The sequence below is a fragment of the Miniopterus schreibersii genome (genome assembly GCF_964146895.1).
Source record: "Miniopterus schreibersii genome assembly, chromosome: 12".
Taxonomy (NCBI): Eukaryota; Metazoa; Chordata; class Mammalia; order Chiroptera; family Miniopteridae; genus Miniopterus; species Miniopterus schreibersii.
This window is the reverse complement of record NC_138112.1, coordinates 48,165,564-48,186,651: the sequence shown is the minus strand read 5'-3', so window position 1 is coordinate 48,186,651 and position 21,088 is coordinate 48,165,564. Positions and strand designations below refer to the sequence as shown.

Genomic DNA, 21,088 nt, shown 5'->3' with positions numbered 1-21,088 from the left:
CGGGACCGGAGGCGGCGCCTGCACGGTGATTCGCCGCGGGTTCGGGTCTGGAGGCTCGGATTGGCGCGCGACGCCCGGGCCGGGAAGAGTGGGCGTGGGGGAGGGGAGCGGCCAGCCCTGCCCGCGGGATCGGCTCGCGCGGGGAGCGGGTTAATTTCAAATCGGGGGCTTGACTGCTCCTGGACGGTCACGTTCTCTCTGCCCTCCCGCCGGCCCGCCAGTCCCGGTCCCGGCGTTTCCCTCTGGCACCCACCTCGGCGCGGCGTAAGGACCGACCGACGGCCCGATCGCGGGGCTCCGGAGCCTGAGCGGGGAAGCGGTGCCGAGGGGTCCCCGCTCAGATTCCGCCCACCGCTCCCACCGTGAGGTGAACTGACAGGTCAGCGGGACGCGGAGGGGAGCAGCGCCCGGCCCGCCCGGCACCGGGGAGAGCTCGGGAGGGCTGCGGCTGCGGCGGCCGTTTCCCGCCTCTCGCTCCGCCGGGGGCCGTGGAGGGAGGAGCTGAGCTCCCGCGCAGAGGGGAGGGGGCGAGCGAGGGGGAGGGGCGGGGACGCCGTGGTTCGGGGCGCGGGTTTGCCCGCGCTCCAGCCCCGCGCAGCGCAGGGGCGGCGCCGGCCACAGTCCAGCTTTCCGCGCCAAATTTTTAAATCGAAGGCGGAAGGTTCGGACCCGCCCCTGGCATCTCTAACCAATCGCAGGCCCGCGCCCGGCTCTCTGAGTGGTCGGGGAACCGTTGCCCTGGAAACCGCGAGGATGCTGTCCGGAAACTGCCGGGCGGGTAGCGCGCGAACGGGGCCCGGGGGGAGGGGCCATTGACTGGGCGGAGGGGAAAATGCGCCGCGCGAGGGACGTGTGGCGCCAGCGTGACTGTACCTGGTGGCCTGGCGGAGCTCAGGCGGTCTTCCAGGGTGGGGCCCGACATCGTGGCGCGCGCCGGCCGCCCGAAGCCGGGGCGCACAGCGCTTTGCATCTTTAGGAAAGTCTTTATTAACAGTCTGAACCGCAAGGCGTTCCTTAAATGACCAGAGCCCGTCTGGAGCTTAAGGACTGAATTTGGAAGTTGCCTGTCGAGCCGAGCCTGCGCGCGCGGGTGCCAGGGGCGAAATTCGGGCATCTAAGTGCAGGCTGCTCTCCAGATGCGCGGGGTCGCGTCGGTTCAGCCGGAACCTGGGCGCGCGGGCTCAGGCTCGAGCCCTGATCCGTGACTAGGTGGGTGCCTGCGCTTGCTCCCGTCCGTTCGGGGGGTCCCAGGAACGGCCTGACTTCTCCGAAGGTGAGAGAGGGCTGTCACTGGAAATTCGGTGGGTCGCTCGAAGTCTCGTAGCAGGGGATGCGTTTGCTGAAAGAATTCACCGGCGTTCGATGTGGTTCCCTGCCCGGTGCGGCTCTCTCTGGTCTGGGATCAAATGTAAATGCAGTTTGTCAGATTTCGTTCGTCTTTGTTTCCAGGTGGCCTGTGGTGGCCATGAAGGAATTTTTCAGCGGACCTCCTGCTTTTATGTTTCTTTAATTTTGCTATTTTCTTTTTTTTCTTTAAGGATATTAAATTTTTAATAGAGTTGTTTGGACTACGTGAACCATCAGGATATTGGGAAGAACTTCAGATTTTTTATTTTTTTAAGAAACTCTAAATGTATGAGAAATTTACAGGATGGAGAACGGAAAGGTACCTTTTTAACTCCAGTATTCATCCTTTGTTTTAAATGCAGTATCATCCTGGTTTAACTCAGAACTTTTCAATATGCAGTATCTCATTAATGCCACAGCCCCTTTTAGTTCGCCTCTGTAAAAACCCAGAAGGAAGGAAAATTTAATTTTTGAAGGAGAGAGTTGCCCAGAGTTAATCTTTCTAATTTTTAATGGTTTGATGGAATTCTCAAAGAAATAAGCAGAGAGAAAAGTTATTTTTAAGAATGTAACATTTGTTAGTCTCATTATGGTATTTCTGAGAATTCTTGAACAGTAGGAATTCAGAAAGGGCATTTGACATGATTTGAGATTGGATTTTTTTTTTTTAAGATAATTTTCTACCAGTTCACCAGCTTCTTTAACTATGCGGGCTGCAAACACTCTGCTTGAGAGAAAAACATTTTTGTAAAATTGATTGGTGTTTAACTGCTAGGTTAACAAAACAAAAAAACAAAATATGCAAATTTCCTAACAGTTTTATAGACCTGTCAAATAAGAAAATTGCTGTTACTCTGATAGTCTGAGGCAAATGACAGTAGCCTTTAGAAAAATCCCATTCCTGGGTGAGCACCTCTCGGGTACACATGCTCAGGAGGGTTTCCCATTGGACCCCTTACACTGACTTCATCCAAGAGTACCATGTTTGGATAGAGGATTCAAGCCCTGTGCGACCTCTCTCAGCCTGGCTGGCCTCTTCTGAAGAATAGGACTATAGGATTTGGTGAAAATACAAACAGAAAAGCACTTGATAAATCCTAAGGAGTCACAGGCATAGAAAATAGTCCCATTAATCTTTGTTTCTAAAGTCACAGGAATTAGTGAGTCTCTCTGTTCTTTCACTTATTGCCATCCCAAGCATTTTCTTTAAAAATAGATTGGAAGGATGTGTGGAGTCCCCAGTGTCCAAAAGTAGAAGAAACATGGTGTCCATTCGTCTTATTTCTGAACTGCTGTCAGTCTACCCTCTTACTCTCAGTAGCAGTTCCCCCTGCTGCCAGGAAGTAGCTTTGCGACTTTGAGTAACTAATTTTACTTCTCCGTCTGTAAAGTGAAAGGGTAGATATTCAAAGGGCAGCCTTTTCTGGTCAGAAATCCTAGTCTTTGGCACTCTGGATTTTCCCAACAAGTCTGACCACATGCTAGCCCTCACCCTTGTCTTCTTGGCTCTCTGACTCTATCAGTGGTATTTTATTGAGCACTTACTGCATGCAGCTATTGAGCTAGATGGATACACAGGTGAACGGGACATGGATTCTGCTATGGAGGCCTCTACTTATTACAGTTTCATGAGTGAAAGTCACTCCTAGGAGTTTGGGACCATTTAAAATGATCGCTTCTGTTAGGGGAAGCTGAGTGAAAGGTATATGGGAACTCTATGCTCTCTCTGCAACTTTCCTCTAAAGCTAAAATTATTTCAACATAAAATGTTTAAAATATATAAGTTTTGAATTTTTTTAATCCTTGGAATAAAAGATGGAAAAAAAATTAAGTCCATGCTTTGTTGCAAAATTAAAAGTGGGAAATTTAGTTTTTAGAATGGACAAGTGTCGCCCAGCCGGGCGTGGCTCAGCGGTTGAGCATTGACCTAGGATCCAGGCGATCAGGGTTCGATTCCCAGTCAGGGCACATGCCCGGGTTGCAGGCTGCAGCCGATCAATGACTCTCTCATCATTGATGTTTCTATCTCTCTCTCTCCCTCTCCCTTCCTCTCTCTGAAATCAATTAAGATATATTAAAAAAAAGAAAAAGAATGGACAAGTGTCCACTTAGTCACTAATTTAATCAGCTCTACAGCCTCATTTGGCACTCTTTTCCTTAGCAATGTTCTACTTATTGTATAATTTCTAGAGTCAAAAGCTATCTGATAAATCCCATTTTACAGCGAATGTAATTATTGTTTTAAACCAGGAAAACCTCTTTTTTGAGCCACAGAAAAGGGGACAGATGAAAACACCTCTGAAAGAATCCACTGCAGCACATACAGTGTTGACAGAGATCCAGCCTGACTTGGGCCCTTTAACCACACCCACCAAGCCCAAGGAAATCTCCCAGGGAGAACCCTGGACGCCAACAGCCAACCTGAAAATGCTCATCAGTGCCGTGAGCCCTGAGATCCGCAACAGAGATCAGAAAAGGGGGCTGTTTGACAGCAGAAATGGATTACCCGAGCCCAGAGATTGTTTACACGTAGGTTTGCAGAGGACTGGAGGGATTGGGGGGAGGAGAGGAGTAGCCGTGGCAGAAATGCCAGCAATGTAAAGCATCACCATCCGCAGACTGTTAGCCTCCTTCAAAGCGCCAGAAAGGTTTGGACCCCTTCCGATATAGCACTGGGGATTCCAAACCTCTGGCTTATTCCCTTTGAGATCCGCCAAGCAGCTTATACTGGCTTCCCACGTTTCCCCCCCAAAATTTCGCAGCTATTGAAGGGAAGCACACTTGCCGGTGTTAGTCGTAAAGTGCAGATGCCCCTAATAAATCTGTCAAATTTTATTTCAGAATAAGACATATTTACCTCTTCCTTTGTAGGAACACTTATCGGGAGACGAATATGAGAAATCCCAACCAAGTCGAAAAGAGAAAAGTTTAGGATTGTTGTGTCATAAATTCTTAGCACGCTATCCTAACTATCCCAACCCTGCCGTGAATAATGACATCTGTCTTGACGAAGTAGCTGAGGAACTTAGTAAGTATGCAAACAGCTTACTGAAATGTTAATAGTTAAAGTGACTTGGTGGACTTACCCCGCCAGACCCACACTCATCTAGCCAGTGTTTGTAGTGGCACAAAGAAGGCCACCGAGAATTTTCTCTAAAGCCCTGTTCATTTAGGAATAAAAGCATACAGTTTCCAATTTCACTGAGTCTTAAAACAAGCAAAAAAATCACAATGGAGATTGCTCCTGACTGCATTTCAAAAGCTCTGCAGTTTTAAAGGAAGGCAACATTGTTTTATGACTGGCTTCATAACAGCTACAACTTGGAACTTCTCTCTTGGCGCTGTGGTAGAAGAGCCAGGCTATGCAATGGAATCTTCATAGTTGGTGAACATCAGCTTGTTGGGCAGGAGCAGGGCTTTAGCGCTCCCTGCCGCTCAGTGCTGTTCTCAGGATCAGTGCATTTTCTGAGGGTTTGGCAAAATTACTGTGTCCCCCGCCCTCTTTATAGACTCAAATCTAGTTGTAGCTAAAAAGAGGTCTATGGCAAATTTGAGGCACCTTTTCAGTCATGAAAATATAATCTGAAACTGTGGAGAGATTTGCAGGATATTTTAATATATAGCTATTATGCCATGAAGTTTCGCCCTTTTAATACATGTTTATAAATGTTAACTTTATTTCACGTTTTAAGAATATGCAATGGATAGTCATCTATCCACATACACTTCATTGTAACTATGTGGGATGTACTCTATAATTCAGCAGTCATCTGTTGATCGCCTACTATGTGCTGGGCTGTGTTGTAGCAGCTTGTGATGCAGGAAAAATGCCTGCACCCGGGGAGTCTACATTCTAATGGGGGCAACAGATAATATTCAAAGGACATAATAAGTAATTATAATGTATATTAGAAGCAATGCATGCTATGGAGAAGAGAATGTAGATGAGGGTAAAGGAGGACCGATCAGGCATGCTCCGGGCATGTTTTGCAATTTTAAAATAAGTGGTCAGGGCAGGCCTGTTTGACAAGGTAACATCTGAGCTAGGACTTGAAAGAACAAAGGTAGGGAGCCATGTGGACATCTGGGAGAGGGATTCCAGGCAGAGGAATAGCCCAGCGCCAAGGCCTTCAGGCAAAGGCTTATCTGGCAGTTTCCAGGAACAGCAAGAAATCTCAGCACCTTGTGCCTATCATATGACAGGTGTGTGTGTGTGTGTGTGTGTGTGTGTGTGTGTGTGTGTGTGTGTGTGTCTTGGGGAGTAACATAAGAAATAGAGTGTAAAGTGTGGGATTTAGAGTATTCAAGACTTGGTTTTGCCATTACTGGCTCTGCCCTGGGGTGAGCCACTTAGCCAGCCTGAGCCTCTATTTCCTCCTCACTAACGTGTGCAGGATAGTACCCATCCCACAAGCTTAGGCTAGAAATCTCTTAAAGCTGTATGGCACATAGTAGACCCTCCACCAACAGCACCTCTAATTCATTTGTACCCTTTGAGAGCAGGGACACGTCTTTCTTACCTTTACCTTTGCTGAGTAAATAAGTTGTACCATCCAGAACCTGCTGACAAATAACCATGGAAGGAAAAGTTACTCAGTTCTGTATACACTACAAAATCTGATCCTAGTAACACGCAGCTGCTCATTCCTTGTAGATGTTGAGCGCCGACGCATCTACGACATCGTGAATGTCCTAGAAAGTTTACACATGGTGAGCCGCCTCGCCAAAAACAGGTACACTTGGCACGGGCGACATAACCTCAGCAAAACCCTCGGGACTTTGAAAAGCGTCGGCGAGGAAAACAAATACGCGGAGCAGATCATGATGATCAAGAAGAAGGAATATGAGCAGGAGTTTGACTTCAGTAACAGCTGCAGGATGGAGGATCCTCTCACCAAAGCAAGCACGGACCAAAACGGACACCCGGACATGTGTTTTGTCGAACTCCCCGGGGTGGAATTTCGGGCAGGTGAGAGATGGTATTGAAAAGCTCGGGCCTGAAGGGAAGGCTCCACGGGAAACGCTGCTCTAAAGCTGCTGCCGCCTCTGACGTTAAAATGCCGCAGTTGTCGGCTGTGTGATCAGGTGGTGGTATTTTTAGCCTTGTTACTTTAGAAGTCACTTGTCCCTTCATGAATTTTAATTCTCTAATCCTCATCGTTCTTCAAAGCCTCTGTCAACAGCCGCAAAGACAAGTCTTTAAGAGTGATGAGCCAGAAGTTCGTGATGCTGTTTTTGGTGTCGACGCCTCAGATAGTAAGCCTAGAAACTGCAGCCAAGATTTTAATTGGGGAGGACCATGTGGAAGATTTGGATAAAAGCAAGTTTAAAAGTAAGTGTCATGACTCCATGGACTTTTAAACGATAAAATCTCAGTTACAAACTGAATTCCAAATCCATTTGCTATATATAAACAGATCTTCTCTAATTATGCTTTTTGTATCTTCACTTATCCCCAGAAGCCATAATCATACTGCTTTAAATAATGTGTAGGACTCAACGATATGCATGTAACTACTCTTATTTGTCTGACACTTTGACTTATAAACAGTTCCTTAAGCGTTACCTCATTTGATACAGTAACATTGTCTGCATTTTACTAGTATACAATCTGCAGTTACCTGAAGTCTAAGTGAGCGGTATGTTGTCAAGTGGGCCTGGAACCTAGGTCTCTGCCCTTTCTACTGTCTCCCATATGTGAGAGTACAAACACCTCTTCTAAAATTGTCTGCAGAATGACCTGCAGCACAGTTGGTTTGCCGGTTTGGAAGCATGGTTTTAGCCAGAATCTTTGCTCAAAGTTGGAATGGGATTCCTGTGCAGGGCTCTGCCCCCGCCTCTGTCACAGGCTGTGTAGGAACCTCCATGAAGGCACAGAGAGGGTGTGGGAAGAAGTGCTCCGCAGGTGGGGAGGGGGCTGCTGCTCGCCCATCTCTCCAGGAGGCATTAGCAAACCTCCAAGCAGGGAACGAGGCTCGCCTGAACGTGGGGCACTTTGGGGACCCAACTGGAAGGTGAGGAAGAGCCACCTCAAGCAACAGCAGAGGCTGTGGGAACACTTCCCATCCCTGAAGAGCTATACTAGTCCCATGAAAGTATATTCAGACATCCGCGGGTTGATAGTGCCTCTATCAAGATAAAACTAGGTGGAGAGAAATACAATAATGCTGGCAATTGCCTTGGGAGATCTACAGTTTCAGAAAACACATCCTGATACTACGGATGAGCTGCCTGCTTTTCTGAGTCACCAGACAGTTTTCAGCTCTCCATTTCCCTGGTTAGTCACAGCCTTGGAAACTGTTCCAAGAACTGCAGATGTGTGATTTGCTGAATCCCCAGGGAACTCAGAACCTTCTGGCACCCTTAGGAAGGAGAGGCTCCATTTGTAACTTGTACTCAAGCTGGAGGTAAAAGTTCTCTAACAAAACTTGTTAAGATTTGTAAGATCTGTAGAATTAATAAATCTAGGCTTTGCATATTACCTAAGGACAGTATAACAATTTACAAATTTTGATGGCTATGGAACTGTCCAGGCTTATGATATTAAATTGGTCTTATTGTTATAAACTATCACAAGCAGGAAAGAAATACATTTGTCATCGATGCTTTATTAAACATAATAAAATTGTTCTGAATCCTCATTAGAAGATGCCCAGCAATGGTGACTTTTTGTCAAAAAAATCTGTAACATAGTTCCTGACGGGGTGATCCCATTAAGTCATTTTTCCTTTTTCAGCATGTGCTTCTGTCATTTTTTAAAACTTTTTTTTTTTTTTTTTAATTGAAGCAAAAAAGGATAACTTTAAGAGAGTCACACTTTTCTCTGATACTGATGGGTAGGATGGCTCTTTGAATATATGAAATCCTCAGGAAGCAAAGTCTTTGATCCTTCATTACTCCACTAACTGGTGTACATATTTTCTTTTTCCCCAGCAAAAATTAGGAGGTTGTATGATATAGCTAATGTCCTGAGCAGCCTGGATCTTATCAAGAAAGTTCATGTTACTGAAGAAAGGGGCCGAAAACCAGCTTTTAAATGGACCGGCCCAGAAATCAGTCCTAATCCCAGTGGTATGTATCTGTTTCTTAAACTCTGCGCTCTGTTGTTTTGAATTAACACATCTTTACAGATAATCTCCCTTCTCTTTCCCTCCCACATGGAAAGAACATAAACTGGGTGTCCCAAAACAATGAATACACACAATGTCTGCAGATTCTATTACATTTTGAAAATGAAATGTATTTTAATAAACTGCCTTTATAATTATTCAAAGGGTGTACAAATTCTGGGGGACACCCTATATATGTGAAAAAACAAAGATGAGTGCCAATATGGAAGGTCTGGCTGCTGGCTCCATCAGCAACCCAAGGTCCATAACCACCCCCTGTCCGGTGCCCAGGAGGTGGAATCTATGTGAAAGGACTTGAAAAAGTTGAAAGCATCACAAAACAAGATACTGTTTGCTCTTGTAATGCTTCTCAGTGACCATGGCAAAGCCTATGCACATTGAGAATAGGAAATGAATTCATTCCAGTATCAATACTCTAGTCTCCACCACAACTCTGGGATTCTGACACTTGCATTCCGCCAAAGCTCCTGCACAGAAGTGTTAGAAAATGGCAAGAACATGGGCCGTGGAGGCAGAGGGAGACTTAGCTTCCAGTCTCAGCTCTGCCACTTACCAGCTCTGCCACTGATTAGCTGTGTGGCCTTGGGCTCCTCCAAGGCTAGGTTTCCTCACCTGCAAAATGGGAAGAACAGAGGCCTTTGTGAGGTCATTGTGATCTGGGATGTAAACACAGGGATTTGGAGTGCAAGCTCTGGGCCCACACTGGTCAAGTTCATATCCTAGGCCCACATTCTTCTAGCTGAGAGACCATGACTCAGTTGATTAATGTCTCTGAAATGGGGGTGCATTTCCTGAGAAGAACCTCCCTCGTGGAGTAGTTGAGAGTATCTTAGCGTGTTCAGGCTGCTACAACAGAATACCATAGACTAAACGGCTTATAGACAACAGAAACTTGTTTTGTTGGCTGGAAAGTCCAAAACACAGTTTTGGAGGCTGGAAAGTCCAAGATCAAGGCACCTGCTTACTCTGTGTCTGGTGAACTTCTGCTTTCTAGACAGTCTTCATTGTTACCTCACATGGTGGAAGAGGAGCTCTGTGGGGTCTAATCCTGTTCAAGAAGGCTCTGCCCTCATGACCTTAGCACTCCCAGTGGCCACACTTCCTAATATTATATTGAGCATTAGGTTTCAACATAGGAATTTGAGAGGGATACAAATATTCAGTCCATAGCAGTGAGGGGTGAGGGTCACCATATTTCACCAGATTAAGACTCTGCTGCTGCCCTGGCTGGTGTGCCACAGTGGCTTGGAGCATCCTCCAGTGCACCAAAGGGTTTTGGCTTTGATCCCCGGTCAGAGCTCATGTGGGAGGCAACTGATTGATGTTTCTCTCTTACATCGATGTTTCTCTCTCTCTCCCTCTCCCTTCCTCTCTCTCTAAAATCAATGAAAAACACATCTCAGATGAGGAATAAAAAAAAAGACTCCTGATTATAAGATGTACAGTTTTTTATATATCAATAAGAAAAAAACCACTGACAACTACACTATAGCACACCCCTGGTTATAAGTTACAATAGGTTTTAGAAATGCTAAGTGTGAAATCTTATCTCAGAATTCATTTAAAGGACAAATAAGGTTTTGTTTAGATAAAAGCCTTTATTGATGCAACTGCTGCCACTTGATTCCTAAAATCAGGTTAGAACTACGCTTTGACTGTACATCCCAAAAGGAAGATGAATCCCCCATATTTTAACACCCTGCCCTTTTCTTTTCCAGGTCTCAGCCCGGTCATTGCTTTCTCCCCCTCAGACTTGGAATTGAGGCAGTCTTCAAAAGAGAACTGTGCCAAAAACCTCTTTTCCACACATAGGAAGCCAAACTTTACTCGACACCCATCTCTTATCAAACTGGTAAAGAGCATAGAAAGTGACCGGAGAAAGATCAGTTCTGCTCCCAGCAGCCCTATCAAGACCAACAAAGGTGTGTTCCAATCACGTCAGGGCTCTGCTCGGAAGAATTTCTTGTTAGCTGATTTTTTTTTTTTTTTTAGCTTACTTGATCTCTATGAGACTTGTTAGGGAATTGTTTCCATATCCATATGCCTAACCCCACTTGACACCTAACTTAGGCATAAATCAAAGGATAAACAGTAGTTTGTGGGGTTTTTCATTTAACCGCTATGTGATTTGGGGGGAGGTTCACGTTTTCTGTTCCTTGGGCTTCAGTGACGTGTTATCCATGTGAGCATTTATTCTTTTGCTTTGACCAACCCTCCCCCCATTTCTTTCTATTTTACCAGCTGAGAGTTCTCAGAATTCTGCACCTTTCCCAAATAAAATGGCCCAACTCGCAGCGATTTGCAAAATGCAGTTAGAAGAGCAATCAAGGTAGGTTGGCGATGCTCTTTAATAACAGGATGAATGACTTTTAGTTGCATCATTAGGATACTTATGTTATGTAAGAACAGGCACTAGCCTTGGAAACTGGTGAGATCATCTCTTCTGTAACTCACACGATTACTACAGAAACTGTCTGCTAGTTTCATAAAGACAGGGCTTCGATCTGGGCAGTCTCAAGTGGTAGCACATTTTAGAGAAAATGTGTTTTAGAACATTTTAGAAAATATGCCACGTTTTAAATCTTGTCTTTTAGTGAACCCAGAAAGAAAGCAAAATTACACCTGGCAAGATCCGGGCACTACAAGCCAGTGGCCCCTCTGGACTCCACAGTGAATGCTGAGCTGGAGCCGACTGCACCATCCCTCATCCAGCCCCTGGGGGTGATCCCTCTGATCTCCAGCCCATTGTCATCGGCAGTGCCCGTGATCCTACCTCAAGCCCCTTCGGGCGCATCCTATGCCATCTTCTTGCAGCCTGCCCAAGCCCAAACCATGACACCACCTCACAGCCTGAGCCCAACAGTCTGCCATACCGCCTCTTCTAAACCTACGAGATCAAAGGACTGTGCAGATGCCACCACCGAGAAAGTAGCCAGTGATGCCGCCAAGCCCAGTGCCTCCACCAGGCCCGTAAGCCTGTTGCCAGCTCCAGAGAGACACGGTGCACAGAACCAAGATGCAGAACCTGCTGGAGAGAGAGGCTCAAAGAGGGCAAGCGTGCCTGAGGACAGTGGTTCCAGAAAAAAATTTAAAGAGGACCTAAAAGGACTTGAAAACGTCTCCGCAGTAAGTATACCCTTGCACTGTGCAAAGTTTTAGGAACTCCCCAGTTGATTAGAGGAGGATTTGGTGGCTTGTGAAATCTACCAAAGCAAAGAGCAGTCTCTCAGAAGACAAGAAACTGTTCCTTAGCATCCATAATCCAAACAAGGCCCCAGACAGCTAATCCCCTGGCTGGGATGACGGCAGGGACATTTTTAACCTTTGGAGGAAGGGATTATTTGCTCTCTTTTTAAAGCACCACGGGTGGTTGTCCTTAAGTCCATTTCTCTACCACACACTGGCATGCAAACACCTGTCGTGAACGTCTTAAATAATTTACAAGCAGATGTAACCCCAAATGAATGGGTGCATACGTAGGGTTCCGCTAACTCCTGCTTTCTGAGTCAGTACCTAATGTTTGTTTGATGACATGTAACTGGCATCTGTTGCCTAGAAGATAAATTGTTCCCCCTGTTTTTACTTTCTAAAATTTAAACCAAAGTTTCTGTTTCATGTAAATAGAGACATCTTACCTTGGCCAATTGTAGGTATATTTGACACATTGGTTTTTAGGGATTGTGTTGTTCCAGATCTTTTTTTTCCTAGGTGGAGTTTAGTTCAAGAAGGAATTAATATTTATTGGATGCCTACCCACACACCAGATGTCAGAGGATTAGGCACTTTCACATACATTATCTCATTTCCTCCCTTGGGACAATTAGATACGAAAGACACATTTGCTGAATGAGCACCGCTAAATGTGCAAGCAGAGGTTAATCTCTCATTTTGTCCCTGCTGTTAACTCAAGTTATTTATTTTACTTCTCTACATCTTGTTTTCCCACATCTATAACAAATTTGGTCCACCAGCTTTTCCTGATCATCTACTGGGTGTAAAGCACTGTGCCCTGGACCAAATCAAACCCAGCACCCGCCTTTAGTGGTGGTTGCTTTTGAGCACTTGCCCCAGGGCCATATTGCAGTTTTTTCAAGGCAAGGTGAATTTATTACATGATGATACATGTAAAAGGTCTGTGATTCTTTTAAGGCACCGTGTAAGGTGAAGGATATTATCTGTAACTATTGTTATTAAGGAGATTTTAGAGTTTGTCAAGTCCTCCCTTAGGATGACCTCATGGTAGCCATTCAAAATCTCTTAGAGCCTAGTATCATTTTATATTTAATATCCATGCTAGGGGGGAAATTACCAGGCTTTAGCCTGATTGGATTTTCTTGGGAGGTCCATAATCTCTTCAGGCCGATGGGGTAACTTAACAATGGTCTCCTGTTGCTCACTTAGTTGTTCAGGATTAGGGTTTTCAGTGGATAGATTTTCCATGTCCCCCTGCTTTTTTTTTTATCATCTCTGAGACTTCATTTTGACCATTTCTTTTTAGCATGAACTGAGCAGAACAAAGAAAATGTGTTAATTTGTGTGTTAATTCAGTCGGCAAACATTTACTGAAAGTCTGCATTTCTGAGGGTGGAGAGAAGACAGTATACAAATAACACAAACAGATCAGGCAGTGAATAGTAAGAACTACAGTGAAAATAAAATAGGGGATCGGAGGGCTAATATAGGCTGGAGGAGATAACACGCAAGTTGAAATATGTCAAATTCATTCATCCTGCTAATTTAATAGTTCTCTTTAAAAGGGGGGGGGGGTTGGTATTGTAGGTTTAAAGATGTGATGAATGTAGTTTATAGAAAATTGAAAAATAACTATTAGTTGAGTGCTACAGGTTTTTCTGAAGATTTGAAAAATTAGATTAACAATAGCAAAGAGGATTTGTGAAATCCCTAAATTCACCCATTAAAAATGTCTATTCCTGCAGCTTTCAAGGAACCTGCCAGTAAAGATAATGAACAGTGCCAAGCAGCTAAGAAACAAAATGTAAAGTTTGTGGTACCCTTTTAGCATTGTGGATTCTGAATTTACTGGTTCCCAAGGAAAAGACAGGACCTAATAACGGCTAGATCAAAGTGTAGACTGTTGTTTTAACAATGTCCAGAAGAAAGATCTGGAGGAAGATCAGAGGAGGGCCCCCGGTTTACAAGAGCCGCTTTTAGCTTTGCCAGTCCTGCTCATGGTAAGGCCGAGGCAGACCTTCCAGGCTTTCTCCGTTTGGCAAAGTACAGTGATGTCGCAGGCACGGGGAGGGTATACACAACTTAACATTCTGGCCGTTTCCATTTGTTCTGTAACTTTATTGCCTAAAGCTTTTGCTCTAATATGAAATAATCAGTCCTCTTCTTTATCTGTAGTTTTTTAATTCTAGTGTCGTGCCCTTTAGTTGGTATAGTATAAGCATGTTTGCTTGGTATCATTAAGACCTAAAGTATTAGAAACAAAGCTATGGTTGTGTAATTCCTTTGTTCTAAGTCAGGGGGTCAGTAAACATCTTTCTGTAAAGGACCAGATAGTAAAAATTTTTGGCTTTGTGGAGCATATGGTCTCCATTGTACCTATTCATCTCTGCCATTATAAAAAGAAAATAGAAAAGCAGCGATAGACAGTACGTAAATGAATGGGCATGGCTGTGTTCTAGTGCACTTTTATTTACAAAAACAGGAGGCTGGATTTTGGCCCAGGGTTCTCTAAATCAACATTTCTTAAGAGTTTTTCCTTGAATTCCGATACTACCAAAAATTTAGTTACCAGATAGCCTGGGAAATGCTACATGCTGGAGGCCCCCCTTGGAGATTTACAATGCATGCCATTACTAAAGACCCTCAGAAATTCTCTAATTAAAGCACCATTTTCCTTTGTTGAATTCAGCATTTCCCAAACATATTTGAGCATGATACAAGCAGTGCCTGCTTGCATCCCATGAAACTAGGGTCCCTCAGAATACTCTTTGGGAAATACTATTCTGTATAACCCAAGAACAACTGATAATAACATAGCAGTACCATTAACTTGGTTCTGACACTTAGTACCATGTCACCAAGGATCTGATAGCAGGATTTAGGATGTCAGCATGCAGGGGGTCTGCTGGGTGAATCCTGCTCTAAGCAGACTCAATGGTAGCGTTAGGACACTTCCTAACTCCACAGAGGGCAGTTAAGAAACACGTGGTTTGTATGACTCCGGACAAGTGTTGGAACGGGAGGGAGGGATTGTCTTCGGGGAGCTGTGTAGCTGCCCTGCCTGTAGCCTGTTCTGTTTGGAGGCATTGGTCTCCTGAGACAACCGGCAGGTGTATTAGTCCTGGAAGAGGCACATGGCTGTTATCTTCCAGTATTTGTGTGTAAAATAAACCCTTCCTCCTTGTTTTCTAGGCGTTGTTCCCATCAGGATACCTAATCCCTCTCACCCAGTGCTCATCCCTGGGGGCAGAGTCCCTTTTGCCTAGTAAAGAAAACTCAGGTACACTTTCCCCAAACCACAGGATCTACAGCTCCCCGATCGCAGGTGAGTGTACGTACACTATTCAGGCGTGGGCCAGCCTCAAGGTCACATAAGCCTCGTTAGCTTCTCGGACAAATGCCTGTGCTTTTAAGATATTTTTCCCTCCTTTTCTTTCCAGGTGTTATTCCAGTGACATCAGCGGAACTCACTGCTGTTAATTTTCCCTCTTTTCATGTAACACCTTTGAAGCTAATGGTCTCGCCAACTTCCGTGGCAGCCGTACCCGTAGGGAACGGCCCGGCTCTCGCTTCGAGCCACCCCGTTCCCGTCCAGAACCCAAGCTCAGCCATTGTGAACTTCACGCTGCAGCACTTGGGGCTCCTCTCCCCCAGTGTGCAGGTGGCTGCCAGCCCGGGGCCCGGAACTGTTCCCATGTCTCCAAGAATAGAGGCTGTTAGTGTCGCACCAGAAAATGCAGGCACTCAGCAAGGAAGGGCCACCAGGTATGACTCTCCAGTCCTGGGCCAGAACCAACCGAATGGACAATCCCTCACTGTGACGGGGGCACAACAGGTGAGAGTGTTTCTATTTAACATATTTATTCCCTTGGGTTATTAAGTCCCAAATGTCTGTGTCCTGGGAGACTTACTTTTATATTTCTTCTTTGGGGAGGGAAAGGATGGGCGAGTGAGGAGGCTGAGGGTCTGCCTGCTTCCCAAATCTGGGAAGAGTGCACAGGAGTTCATATTATTGAGTTGCCGTGAGCTTTTTTTCTTGCCTTAACAAAAATAGCTGGGAATGTAAAATTATCCAGGCTTACCTAGCCGATTTCAAAGTATGCTTGGCTCCCTCGTGTGACGTTTCCTTCCAGTCCAGTCTTCTAAGGCTGCTGGAGCTTGCCTGTCTGTGGGTTTAATTTCTTTTTTCCATTCCTCTCTTTCCAATCAGCCTGTTCCAGTAACACCCAAAGGGTCACAATTAGTGGCCGAAAGTTTCTTCCGTACCCCAGGTGGACCAGTGAAATCGATGGGCTCACCCTGCGTGGATTTTGATGGTGCTAATAAAACCTCCATAGGAATGCTCTTTGTCCCACAGCGAAAACTGGAAGTGTCAACGGAGGATGTCCATTAATTGACAAATGTGGCTTCTTTTAATTTTCTGAAGAGTTGTTTAATAGAGAAGATGTACTCAGACTGTTTGGAAAACACATTCTCGGAAAATACTGTAAATACATTGAGGGTTTACTTAATTTCAAAACAAACACTTGTTTTCATATTTCATATATATACACACACACACATACATATATTAAGCTAAATTTATCATCCTAAAAAATAAAAGTAAAATGTTGAACTAAGGTATATTAACTTCTAGGGGGAAAGAATGAATTATTTCACTTGTGTCTACACCGTTATGCAAAGTAGCTGCATTAAAGTTTACTTCCCTTTGTGTGAATATGTGACATGCCTAACACAGCATTCTCTTAAATTTTGCACAAAGAAAAAACTGTGATGTATAATGTATTTTTAAATAGGACTATAGGTATATTTTTTGTAACTTTAATCTGTTTTTGTTGCAGTATGTCTTTCTGTAAAGTTTGCAACAATCCTCAATCAAGTCTATGGAAAAATTATTTATAAAATGTATTTTTAATCATAAATTGTTGAAATTAAAACTTTTCTAAAGTGTATTTAACATTTCATTTGGCCAGTAAGGGCACTGTTGGGAGAAAATGAAAATTTATCTAACTAACCTCAAGGGCAAATTCTTGGTATGGAGCATCTGTCCTGGATTCCCTTAGATATGCAGAGTTTACGTAATGTTCCTACATCCTGCCTTTTGATCTTCCATTGGCTCCATTTATACAGAAGTGAAAATGGCTTTGGAGATGCTGCTGTTTGGCCAAGGTCACCCAGCTAAGTCCCACGTGCTTTCCTTCACATCCAGGGAGATTAGAAATGAAGAGAAGATCTGGGGTGCTCCCTACCCTGCCCTGGCACCACCAGCACCCACCCCAGGCCTCCTGCTGTTTACAGAGGAGGAGCTGCAGATACAGTCCTCTTACCATACTTTCTGAATGGCCCAGCTCCAGTTTCTGATTTCCTCCACACTCAAGAAACTTACACTCACCCCATGAGCTCCAAGAGAAGACATGAGCTACCATGTGTTAAGTGTGCATCTCCTTGACCCTCCTTTGTTATGGGATGAATTGCACCTTGAGAATTGACATGTGCCCTCCCTGGTCAGGGTCTTAAAGGATCATCATCGTATCTATTTCCTACATGTTTACATGTTTCAGGCACTACGCTGTTCATTTTAAAGCTCTTTCCTCTATGAGCTAGGACTATGAGGTCACTGAGGCTCTCAGAAATTAGAGCAAAAAGTCCAGAGTCACACTGCCAGCGTGTGCAAGGACTCAACCCTGTCTACTGGCCCTGCTTATCCATTACCCACCTGCCCCAGATGCAAGCCTAGCAGCTCTGGTAGAGCCAAGCACATGGTATCAGTAACCTGAGCATTTGTAAGTCTTCCCTTTCAGATACACAGGCTTTGTGTGCATGACCAAGTACAGCTAAGAGGGCAGGTTTTCACGTCCTAGAGATGCCCTCTGCCTTCACACCACTACAAAACCAGTATGAGCCATTCCAGAGTACCTCTGCCTTTTACACTACTTGAAGGACATGTGAATGGTTCCTGATAGAAGAAATGGCTCCTGCCTTTAGGTGCTATTTATAAAATATGAGAGGTGGGCAAAAGTAGGTGCGCAGTTGTAATACAATAATTAATAATAATGCAAGAATAAACTTTTGTGTACTCACAACTATAAATCTACTTTTGCCTACCTCTGTATAGTTGAGGAAGACTACATGTGAGTAAACGAAGAATTTCCATGTAATAAAAACAAAAAATTACTAAATGGTAAATACAGACAAAATATATAGTTCAGCCTGGCCCATGTGGCTTGGAGGTTGAATGTCAACTCATGAACCTGGAGATCATGGTGTGATTCCTGGTCCAAGCACATGCTTGGGTTGCAGGCTCAATCCACGGTGCAGGGCATACAGGAAGCAGTTGGTTGATGACTGTCTCTCATCATTGATGTTTCTATCTCTCCCTCTCCTCTCTCTAAAATCAATTAAAAAAAAAAAGACATAGTTCAGTGGAGGCTACTAGATTCAACTGCATACAGACAACTTCAAGGTAAATACCAACTAGAAAGACAGTCACGGTAGCTCAGAGGAGGTGAAGCTCCTTACTTACATCACCTCCCCTCCCTTATAGCTGAGCTAGAGAGATTGGAGGCCTAGGTTTGGTTCTGTCCCCTCATCAGTTCACATGAGATACAGGTTTAGGGAAATCAGAATCACAGAAAGAGATGTTAGACTTCGAGCCAGCTCTGGGATTGTCCCACTCAGTTCTGCTGCTCTGACAGATTCATGGTTTTCCCCCTAACCCCCACCTCCTGGTATTCATGCCCCTGTGTGACTCCCTACCTTTGAATATATGTGGGGCCTATGAATCTATTCTAACCAATAGATACAGTAAAGTGATGGGATGTGTGATTATATGTACACAATTATGTGCTTACATAAGATTGTAGTGCCTGTCTTGCTGGAGTCTCTCCCTTACTGGCTTTGAGGAATCCAAGTGGCCACGTTGGGGAACCCAACACAGCAAGGGACTGTATGCAGCCTCTTGGAGCTGAGGGTGGCCTGCAGCCAACAACCAGCAAGAAACTGAAATCCTCAGTCCTACCTAGAGCCACAAGGAACTGAATTCTGCCAACAGCCTGAGTGAGCTTGCAAGCAGTTCTTTCTCCAGTTGGGCCTCAGATGAGACCACAACCCTGACACCTTCATTGCAGCCTGATGAGATCCTAAGCAGAGAACCCAGCTAAGCTGTCCCTGGACTTCTGACCCGTAGGAACTGTGATTTAATAAAGTTGTGCTGCTTTAAGATGCTGAGTTTGTGGTAATGCTGTTATGCAGCAATAGAGAACAAATAGAACCACTATTATATAGTGATTTGGTTACCACCAGCGGGATAACTCATAACACACTAGTGCTCGTAACTGTCTTCTTCTAGTCTGTCTTATTACTTTTCATTGGTTTTATAGGCATTCATAGATGCAAACATCATGGGGACATGGTAACCCCAAAAGCTTTCATGGAAGAAGCACTGTCCATTTTTAAAGCTGAAAGCAACTTTAAAGAAGCCAGATATCACAGTAGTGGACAAAGTTATCTGCCCAGCATGCAATTTCTGTTTTCAAACTGCCTTCTGATTTCCTCTTAAGGAATTACTGGGTGGAACCCAGCAGGCTGTAACTGAAGCCCCCAACCCATATCTACAGCAAGGGTGGGCTTGTCATCCAGGCTAGGCCAGCCTCCCTAGAATCTGATGTTTCATTTCATCCTAGCAGTGACCTCACCATTTTGGTCCCCCTGGAAGTTTGTTGCTGGGGTTCCTGCTCCCCAGCCTCAGGAAAGGCCTTGGTATCTGCCCATGTTCAAACCTGATTTTCAGCCCTCCACCCACTCTGTGGGCCTTTGCTATCCTTCCAATAAGTTTCCTTTGCTTGAAGTTGCGAATCATTCTGAGCCTAGTAACCAAAGGACTCTTACAAATCACAGAGGGAAACCCAGGGTCAAGCTTCCCAATCCCCACACCAGTTAGTTCTCTGTTCCCTGGTCCTGGTGAAATCCAGTCAAAGGACGAATAGAAAAAGCCTTCAGAAATGCTTATCTCACCAGAAAGTACAAGCAACTCACCTATGTTCAAATGAATGTAAAGTGTCCTTTAAAACACCTGAAAGGGAAATGGTTGAAATAAGAGACACAAGGAACCCAGGAAACGAGAGCAATAGAATTAGATGCAAAAAAAAAAATTTTTTTTAACCCAGCCTTAAAACAAGTTTCCTCAGCCTTGTCCTTTTCAAGTGATTAGTGTTCCTGCAGATACAGGATAAAGAGATTTCCAAAACTTAAGCAGATAAGCTGCCTGAGCAATCCTGTAATAATATTGGAGACTATGGGTGGATATAGATCTTTTACAGTATTTATCATCACCTGGTCATTTTCAAATCTTCAGGGCCAAAAATAAGAGATAAGCTGGGAGGAAAAGTGTCATTATTTTAAAAAGTATAACTTTTTATTTAACTTGTAAAGAAGTGGTTTTACATCTAATTTCCTATGCATTCAGGTCAATTATTTGCTCAGTCAGAGAAGTAACTAAATGCGGACTTGTCATAATCGTCTATATTTTGTAGAAAAATATAGGTGGGGGATATATTTTCAGTGTCCTCCAACAGTCAAGTAATTAATTGCATTTTTAAAAGGGAATCTTCCATATTCCATGAGTTAGACTCAGAGTCTAATTTGCCTGTATATACTGAATTCTATTTTTAAAATATTTATTCAAGTATTACCATATGCTCAGCACTGTGTCATGCAAAACACTGCCTATTATCCTACTTTGGATAATAAAAGACCCTCTGTGTACGAATCTTCTAGAAGTTCATCCCGAGTGAAAACATTTTATTTTAATTACTGTTGATTAAAATCTTTCTAAAAATGATAACATAGCTCCCTAGATTCCTAAACAGAATATAACTTAACTTTTTCTTCATGTTTGAGAAACTCATGAGCACTACTGTTTTGTCAAATTCAAATTCAACAGACAACTTAGGCCATCTATGGTACAGGCGTGCCCTTGCAGGCTATCAAATGTGGAGGTCTACATCTTCCTAAAATGAACGGCTCCAGAATATGCTTTTCAAGTTTTGATTTTATGGTTCTCTGTCTCCAACTTTTGATTCAGCTTCAACTTTCCTCTTGCCCCTACTCTCACGATTAACCTGTTTCCTGAGAACTGTCGGGTTCCAAGGGAGCTGCTGCCTCCCTTGCTTCTGTGCAGCATTTCAAGGCAATAGATGGTTAACTCCCTAAGGGGTGCTCTGTTTCTCTCCTGTGGGGCAAAAGCAGGAGCTTCTTCTCAGGTGTCTTCCTTGCCGATCAGTGTTCTTTCTCCACACTTGTTGATCCTGGGAACCTGGGACCTGATGAAATGCCAGGAGTGCAGAATATAAGTTATACACCTGTATTCCTTATCAAAAACTAACACTCAGACAGTAAGAGCATTTTCACTACTCTGAGAA

The 21,088-nt window shown here is 44.3% G+C and overlaps 1 protein-coding gene and 1 long non-coding RNA gene across 12 annotated transcripts; one reads left to right on the top strand and one right to left on the bottom strand.

Annotated features, from left to right (window-relative positions):
• Window positions 1-174: 174 nt before the first annotated feature.
• E2F8 (E2F transcription factor 8) lies at window positions 175-16,062 on the top strand (the record flags this gene model as incomplete). 11 transcript variants are annotated; one of them, XM_081152742.1, is made up of 13 exons in its annotated part: window positions 175-367; window positions 1,539-1,666; window positions 3,598-3,876; window positions 4,219-4,375; window positions 6,002-6,316; window positions 6,518-6,679; window positions 8,281-8,418; window positions 10,196-10,399; window positions 10,719-10,806; window positions 11,072-11,603; window positions 14,862-14,994; window positions 15,110-15,504; window positions 15,880-16,062. In XM_081152742.1, exons 2-13 carry the CDS (start codon window positions 1,652-1,654, stop codon window positions 16,060-16,062), a joined length of 2,601 nt encoding a protein of 866 aa, XP_081008868.1. In that variant the 5' UTR covers window positions 175-367; window positions 1,539-1,651. The 11 variants fall into 11 exon arrangements, with proteins under 11 accessions (XP_081008868.1, XP_081008862.1, XP_081008871.1 ...); XM_081152736.1 differs by having other exon boundaries at window positions 175-379; XM_081152741.1 differs by lacking the exon at window positions 175-367 and adding an exon at window positions 1,126-1,209.
• On the bottom strand, window positions 967-6,467 carry LOC308564468. The gene is made up of 3 exons (XR_013999958.1): window positions 5,868-6,467; window positions 1,671-1,783; window positions 967-1,396 (listed from the first exon to the last, which is right to left on the bottom strand). It is a non-coding gene; the product is annotated as an uncharacterized lncRNA (long non-coding RNA).
• Window positions 16,063-21,088: the final 5,026 nt, after the last annotated feature.